Source organism: Drosophila miranda (assembly GCF_003369915.1).
Source record: "Drosophila miranda strain MSH22 chromosome Y unlocalized genomic scaffold, D.miranda_PacBio2.1 Contig_Y2_pilon, whole genome shotgun sequence".
NCBI classification, from domain to species: Eukaryota; Metazoa; Arthropoda; class Insecta; order Diptera; family Drosophilidae; genus Drosophila; species Drosophila miranda.
In genome coordinates, this window is record NW_022881614.1 from 15,232,182 (window position 1) to 15,239,922 (window position 7,741).

General features: G+C 45.0%; 1 protein-coding gene, 2 long non-coding RNA genes and 1 other non-coding gene across 5 annotated transcripts; 1 reads left to right on the forward strand and 3 right to left on the reverse strand.

Moving 5' to 3' along the window:
- The first annotated feature begins 404 nt into the window (after positions 1 to 404).
- LOC108159709 (cytoplasmic tRNA 2-thiolation protein 1) lies at positions 405 to 1,702 on the forward strand. Its single transcript, XM_017293225.2, is given in 5 exon segments — positions 405 to 515; positions 576 to 733; positions 786 to 1,435; positions 1,438 to 1,485; positions 1,488 to 1,702. Coding segments are annotated over 5 exon segments (1,008 nt in total). The 5' UTR covers positions 405 to 467; the 3' UTR covers positions 1,592 to 1,702.
- Positions 1,587 to 3,863, reverse strand: LOC117193356. The gene is made up of 4 exons (XR_004474579.1): positions 3,736 to 3,863; positions 3,459 to 3,511; positions 1,930 to 1,992; positions 1,587 to 1,680 (listed from the first exon to the last, which is right to left on the reverse strand). It is a non-coding gene; the product is annotated as an uncharacterized LOC117193356 (long non-coding RNA).
- LOC117194211 lies at positions 2,059 to 2,142 on the reverse strand. Its single transcript, XR_004474777.1, has one exon. It is a non-coding gene; the product is annotated as a small nucleolar RNA Me28S-Gm3255 (small nucleolar RNA).
- Positions 3,864 to 5,501: 1,638 nt separating the features above from the next.
- LOC117193081 lies at positions 5,502 to 7,433 on the reverse strand. 2 transcript variants are annotated; one of them, XR_004474507.1, is made up of 3 exons: positions 7,414 to 7,433; positions 5,607 to 5,957; positions 5,502 to 5,540 (listed from the first exon to the last, which is right to left on the reverse strand). It is a non-coding gene; the product is annotated as an uncharacterized LOC117193081 (long non-coding RNA). The 2 variants fall into 2 exon arrangements; XR_004474506.1 differs by lacking the exon at positions 7,414 to 7,433 and adding an exon at positions 7,148 to 7,189.
- Positions 7,434 to 7,741: the final 308 nt, after the last annotated feature.

Here is a 7,741-nt window from a genome sequence, read left to right on the forward strand (position 1 = left end):
TTTTTCAGCGTTTCCATGCGAATTTTAACTCCCGTCGCCTTCTCCGTGGCCATCCTTGTCTTTCCTATGCTTGCCATGCTTCTCAGGGTCCAGACGGAGTTCCAAGAGCCGTTTTAAGAGTTATTCCGGAACGCCATGCAGTAAATTCCAGGTTTTTCGACTTAATTGATGAAGCTTTGGGAATTTCTTCGCGCCGTCTTCGTAGGCGTGTGAGGCACCCCCAGAAGCTTCGGAAAATGTCTTTTTGATTAAAACTATCAGCGAACGTCTTGAAATATGTTAATTTTTTTCTTCCGCAAACAATTTTAGGTACGCGCCATACCAGTGTTGAACAACGTTTTTTGAATAAATAAGTTTCTTTTGTGTTTACTTTTTTCACTGTAAACACAGTGCTGTAAAATGCTGAAAAATTCGATAGACTTCGATAGATTCTAAAACAATCAGGAAATCCAAATGTGCATCTGAAAATGCCAATAAATTGTAAGGCAAAATGTGGCAAAGCGGCAGCGCTCAAGGTGAGTCCCAAGTCGAGTAATGTAATCCGCAAATACATATTAACAACGTGTTTTAAAAAGCGCCCAAAAACTGGAGATGCCCTGTGCAAGGAGTGTTTCTTTGCCGCCTTTGAGGCTGAAATCCACCACACGATCACCTCGAGCAAGCTGTTCCGGCGGGGTGAGAAGGTAGCCGTAGCAGCAAGCTGTGGCAAGGATTCTACGGTTCTGGCACACGTGTAAGTACGAATATTTGTACGATTCTTATTCAATTAACTGTTGACCTTTCAGGATGAAACTACTGAATGAGCGCCACGATTACGGTCTAGAGCTTGTTTTGCTCTCCATTGACGAGGGCATTACTGGCTATCGAGATGACAGTCTGGAGACGGTTAAACAGAATCGCGACGATTATAAAATGCCACTTAAAATATTGTCCTACGAGGAGCTTTACGGCTGGACTATGGATCGCATTGTGTCGCAGATCGGACGCTCCAACAACTGCACGTTTTGCGGAGTATTTCGGCGTCAGGCGTTGGACAGGGGCGCAAAGCTGTTGTGCGTCGACAGCATAGCTACTGGCCACAACGCAGAGACTGTGTTGATGAATGTACTGCGTGGTGACACGGCTCGTCTACGACGTTGCACAGACATCCGAACTGGTGGTGGCGAAGATTCCATACCGCGTGTCAAGCCACTTAAATAAAGCTACGAAAAGGAGATTGTCATGTACGCGCACTACAAGAAGCTGGTCTACTTTTCGACAGAATGCGTCTTTGCCCCGAACGCGTATCGGGGTCACGCCAGGGCTTTCCTGAAGGATTTGGAAAAAGTGCGCCCCTCCGTCATAATGGACATCATCTACTCGGGCGAGCAATTGCGCTTCAAAGATACGGCCAAAAACCCTGTACGCGGCACGTGCAATCGCTGCGGCTTTATTTCGTCCCATGCAAGGCCTGTGTTCTGCTCGAGGGTCTCAACCGTGGACTGCCGAAGGAAAGAAGTCCAAAGGCGATGGCATGATCGCCAAGCAGGACCAAGAGCTGACACTTCGAGAACGTGCAAATTTAGTAAAAAAAACGATTTTTAATATTTGAAATGTAGTCATTTATTAGCATTTATTGGGCTGTGTGCATATATTGGTGGTGGATAGGCACGTGGGACGCTAGAGTTAGCCGTGTCGAACCTGCAAAGAGAGAAATTGATTATTAGTTAGGTGCATTCTACTTTTAAAATATAAAAAATGTTGGTATATGAAGCTCAGTGCCAATTTTTTAACCATGGTCCATACCCGGTCAAGCGAGATTCCCTATCTCCAAAAGAATATTGAAGAAGTTTGTCTACACCCAACTTTTATATGGTGTCTGAGAATGGTTTAAGTGATCATCATTGAAGTCCTCATGCTACTAACCCTCAAAGGTCTATCAATACTAACCTAAAATGTTCAACCAAATGTATTAATTTCCATACTGCTCCTTTTGCCACAAAACCAAAAGACCTGCAAAATGGAAAGATAACTATTTAACTAGGTTTATCAAAAATTACATAAGAAACTATTTAGAGCAGCTTCAGTAGTTAATAATTAATTGGATTGAATCACAACGGTTCATAAGAGATGTCAGAAAATAAAGATATTCATCAGAATATTTAATGGTGGAGCCACTAATGCTGGCTTTATAATTACCATTAAGATCATGTACCATTGTACCATTGTGGTCCATTGCGGATTCTATAAAAACGAGATTTCCAACACCATTGGCCGCCATACAACCCCACACCATTACACCACCACTTCCATGTTTTACAGTCGGAAGTAAATGTTCTTTGTCCATGGCTGTTCCGCTTTTCCTCCAAAAAATTGTCTTGTCTTTTATGCCCTTGCTCTCATCTGACAAATGACCCTTTTCCAGAAGCTGGGAACCTTGGAAATGTGCTCATTGGCGAAATCCATACGCTTTTTCCTATTGGCCCCAGATACATATGGCTTCCTGCGAGCATCTCGGCCATGATACCCCGCCTTTTTCCAAGTGCGTCGGACAGTTTCTTCAGATACAACTTTAGAGAAGCCTATATTCAAATTCTGAAATAAATCCTTCAGCAGAGTGCCCAAAAATTACAGCTTGAAGACGACTTTTGCTGCCAACAGGACAATGATCCGACGCATACTGCCCACAATGTTAAGCTCTGTTTGCTTTACAATGTACAAAATGAGCTTCGATCGCCTCCTTAGTCCCCAGACCTGAATCCCATAGAACATCTATGGGATTTACTCGATCGCAGGATTCGTAAGCACACCATAAGCTCTAAAAACATGTTGAAGGAAGTTATCCTGGAGGAATGGCGCAAAATAACTGCCGAGGACACCAGGAATCTGGTTGACTCAATGCCTAGACGTCTGGCAGATGTTTTAAAACGATATTAAGATCCCACAAAATATTAACAACTTAGAATTTTAGTCGTGTACGCAGAATTGTTAGAGTGTACGCAGACTTTTGAGGTGTCAAATTTGTCTTATGCTTTTTTTAATGATTTTTTTTTCCTATTAAGTTTGTTTTATTGAATAAAAAACAAATGTAGATAGGTTTAGAAATAATCAAAGAATATTATAAAAAAAAAATCTTTGCCCAAAGTGCCTTATATAAGAAGTTATCCGCAACTAAACATGAAAATGTAGTTCGTTTTCTAAGTGTACGCAGAGATATGCGAGCAAGTGTATATGCACAGAAAAATTGGATCGTTAGTACAGTCCGGGTAAAAACTTTTAGTATACACATTATGTTGTAGGGAATCAAAATGTCGGCTTTGCAAAGAAAATATGCACTGCAAATTCAGTTATTTGGGTTATGCTTGGGCAAAGTACAATTTATCTACGAACAAGTAAAAAGCACTAGCTAAAGTGGAGAGTTCTTTACACCAGCGACTCGTGTTCGCGCACTTAAGCCGATAGAAAATGCTTAAACTTACCCATTCTCAATTGCCATGCGCACTGTCGCAGCATCCCATACATAAGAGATCACCTGGAATATAATTGAACACATTTCTAATGGCAAAGGGGCTGTTTAAGCAGCAGAGCGTTCTAGACCACGTGACTGCAAAATGCATTACAATCCGACTAGTACGATTTTTCTGCACACACAACTTAATCTTGCAACATTGAGTTCCGCAAACAAGTTTAATGAACCAATTTGCAGTTATATTCGATTCAATCTTTAAACACAGTCGCGCATTGGCCAGCACTTACATTTTTCACGAACAATCTCGCACGCGGGTGAAGTAAAAGTGACCGGAAGCCAGTGATTAGAAAACGTGGATTGGATTATGGAAATCGTGGAGCGTGGACGGAGTAACGTCGAAATTTGAAATTTTGTGCTTAAAACAAAAAGTTTGAAGTGAGTACAGAAAAGGCGGGCGATAAAATAGGTTGTAATGCAGAAAATTTTACTAACAGCCGGCAAGGAATATAGCCACCAGAACCGGGCTAGAAGGTTTCCTGGAGAGGGACACTGGAGTTCGAGAAAGTCGACTGCAGAGAAGAAGACTGCCCAACGGAACCTGAGTGAGTTCGTTCCAGTTGCGCGTGTGTGAGCCAAGTAGCGCGGGACGTGTGAAGGGGGAGGGTGAAAGAGGACGATTTAGCTGCCAGGGCGATTCTAGCCACACCGCACGATCGTTGCATCGCCTTCCAGTGCGTGCCACACGTTTGGTCTCATTCACCAAGTAAAAACCCCGAAACCCTATTCACACACACACACGCGCGCACACGTGTACACGGACCTATATAAATTTAGGGCTGACCGGCCACGGCCAGCGATCGCCCACGTCGTTTGAACTTAAAGAAAAAAAACATAATCCGCACTCCAAATACCGTTCCACATTAAATGTTATTTTGTTCCGTGTGTTGTCCTTTATTTAGTAATTAGTATTAGCTTAAACCGTTTAACGTAAAATCTGGGCCATTGAAAAAAAATATGTAAAAACACCAACACCTTTCACGAACCTAAATCTGCGATCAGCTGTTCAGTGCCAGAAGATTAACCCTTAATGGGTGACGCGGGGGTCCCATCAGTCCACCGTATTTGGTCGAGCGATTTGTGGAAAAATATTGTTTATTGTTTATGTCCCGGGGACCCTTAACAAGAGCTCTTGGTAGGTTAAGTCTCCGTAGGGGCCCGAGTTAAATTAACTCCCGTAAAACTGGATCCACTCATCTACACATATTCCATTACGTATGGGTGAGGGTATCCCTGTTGGTTGAACGAAATTTCAGCAGTTATTTCCTTGTTTGCCTTTGATGCATTAAATTTAAAATAGAGGGAGGACGCGTGGCGTAAGCCATGGATTAGGCCAGCCGTTACCGTTCCAGCAGAGGGTGGCCAAAATGAACGTTGTGTTTGGTCACAGGTAGGGCGGGCGCGCGAAGTGATAACACCTAAGCTTCACCCACTTGATAGCCGTCTGTTTATGATTTTCTTTGTTGTTGTTAGGTTGTTGTTAGTTTTGATGTCCCGAGAAGTAGTATGTCTCCTTTTTTGTCTACATTTGGCGGGCAAGGGGAACTACCCAGCCCTGGGGTCGACAGCTAGCCGGCATTGCCCTCTGGGAAACAAGCCAAGTGTAACAAATGGCGCCCAAGATTATTTTCGAATTCGCATGCATCTGGACTGACGCAGGTTCGGGTGGTATTACAAGAAATGTCACTCGGGCTGGTAAAGGCAGATGAGGGGAATGAAAAAAAATAATAAATTTAGTGGAGAAGACGACCGCTCGCGAAGTGCAGTTTAGCTGTCCCGGCAGAAGTCGCTGCTGCAGGCTTAAGGTGAGCGTAAAGCTGGTCCTTAATGGCGCGGGGTGATTGATGCTAGGGATGGATAGACGGAGGCAGTTAACGGATATATAAAATATGTGATAGGGACTTACGAATTACAGTTGAACATTTTGTCGCTATTCGATGTCGCAAGTGAACGTAAGTCACTGCCGTTCAACAAAAAAATGGACAGGGAGTTTGCGACGGACACATTGCCTGGTGGACTGTGATATCGAATAAATCTGTGATGGAATGTGATATTGGAATAAGTTAGAGTAAGTCATGTAGGTATTTACCTAGTTTCGCACCTGTTTGTTTAAAACAAAGACGCTTTCGTGTTTTTGAACCTGTTGTCTGTCTGCCGAGAGGTGGTGAGGAGTAGGTGGCCCGGGAGTCGTAAAGACAACCCGCGATGCATCTGTTGTCATGGCAGATCGGTATGATGGATGACAGGAACAAATTACAAGCAAAGTGAGCTCATGCACCGTGAGGCTTCTCGTTTATCGGCCATCGCTTAGAGCGATGACTAGAGTAGATGACAGGCCACACAAAGGTGGTGTTCGTAATTGTAGGATATCCGTAGGGCGACTGTCAAGTGGAGCGCAGAAACTGGAGCGGTTGCTGGTCCCGGCTAGTCACGTGTCCCCCTCTTAATGAATCTTGTAAGAAGAGAAGAACTGTTAGGAATTTTTGTTGTTAGGTTTTGTGTTGTGTTGAATGTGTTTGAAGCTTGAGTGTCTTAGGTGTCGATCGAATATACATGTATGTTATTATTTATTTATTCAAATATTTAATTGCATATATCTCGTTAACGGCGCTGGTTGGCGCAATATTTATATCGGTATTTATTTATTTATTTATCGGAGTATTTATTGGTCCGAAGCGTGGTGTTATTTATTCTTACTAGTTATTTCTTTGGGTATTTATTTCTTTATTTATATATATTATCTTAGTTTAGGAGTTTCCCTTTTTTTTTGTAATATTGGTGTTGCTCGGTGCAGATGCCACATGAAGGGGGTAGTCGACAGTATCATACGCGATCACGCGTAAACAAAACAGTGGACCAGATAGGAGAAGTGTCAGGGGCGATGTTTGATCAAGATCGGGAGGAACTTGGAGCTGTGGGTGGGTTGCCAAGAACACCGGTCCAGGCCAGGTCAGAAGAATGGCCAATGTCCGATCCTACACCCACGCTTGCTTCCGAACTGGCATCAGCAGTCAACGTATCGTTGGCTCAGGCTCATGCGACACACAGGGCAGCGAACACTGACTCGATTAGTCGGGTGTTGCAGGAGGAGTTGCGTAAGGGGTTTATCGAGATGATGCACCAACTCAACGAGGTACTCCAGCCGGTTAGACAGCTGCAGCAGCAGAAGGAACCCGCAGCGGGAGGAGGTTCACCACGAGCAGGAGTATCGAGGAGCAATCCCGAAAAGGAAGCCGTCTAGCACGACTGATGCGCCGATTCCGCCACCAAAACCATTTTTGGCTCGCTCGGGGCGAGGTGGTATTGGTCCGGAACCGTCTTCAGGAGTAGGACCGACCGCATCCAGTGAGCAGCATCAACGGGGTGGGCATCAAGCGCGAAATTGGCGAAACCCGATAGCACTCAGACACTCGGGTCAGGGTCGTGGCGAGGGTAGGAGAGCTGGTGGGATTCCTCGAGAAGATCCGCATCCAAATCCCCCGGGTTATAGACCTTGGCCACGGTGGGGCCGAGTCGAAAAATGGGACGTGACGTTCGACGGAGACCAACAAAATGACAGTCGAGGATTTTGTGTTCCGAATTGAATTCCTACAAGCCCAATGCCGCTGTCCGTGGGATGAAGTTCTAAAGGGATTTCATCACCTGGTTACAGGAAACGCGCGGGAATGGTACTGGCAGTACATCCGTGATCATGGCGGTGGTGTTTTGCAGGAACTAAGGGGCGACTTAATTGCTCGTTTCCGAGGCACGGCGTCCGAGTTCGACCGCATGAGAGAACTGCGAGAAAGAATTCAGCGGTCAAACGAGAGTGTGGAAGACTTTTTCCATGTCATGAGAAAGCTCGCGTCGAGGTTGGAGATGCCACCACCTGAAAAGGAGATGGTAAAAATCGTCAAAAAGGCACTCACAGATGAGATAGCGAGTTTCGTCTACGGCTTACGGGTTTATTCCTTAGACCAACTGCGGGATGAGTGCGTGGAAATAGAGGCACATCTGAAGAGGAAGGCTCGATCTTCGTGGCGAGGAGGACCCAAAGCCACAAACTATGGTCGCGGGCCGAATGCGAACGTCAGCGAGGTCGCGCAGGATCGGTCGATTGGCGATGAAGAGGCAGAGGTCATTGAGGAAGCGCAAGTGACACAGCGTGTTCCACAGAAGTAGATTTGCTGGAACTGCGGGCAGACCGATCATGGCTTTAGGGACTGTATGGCATCGGAGAGGCGAATTTTCTGCTAC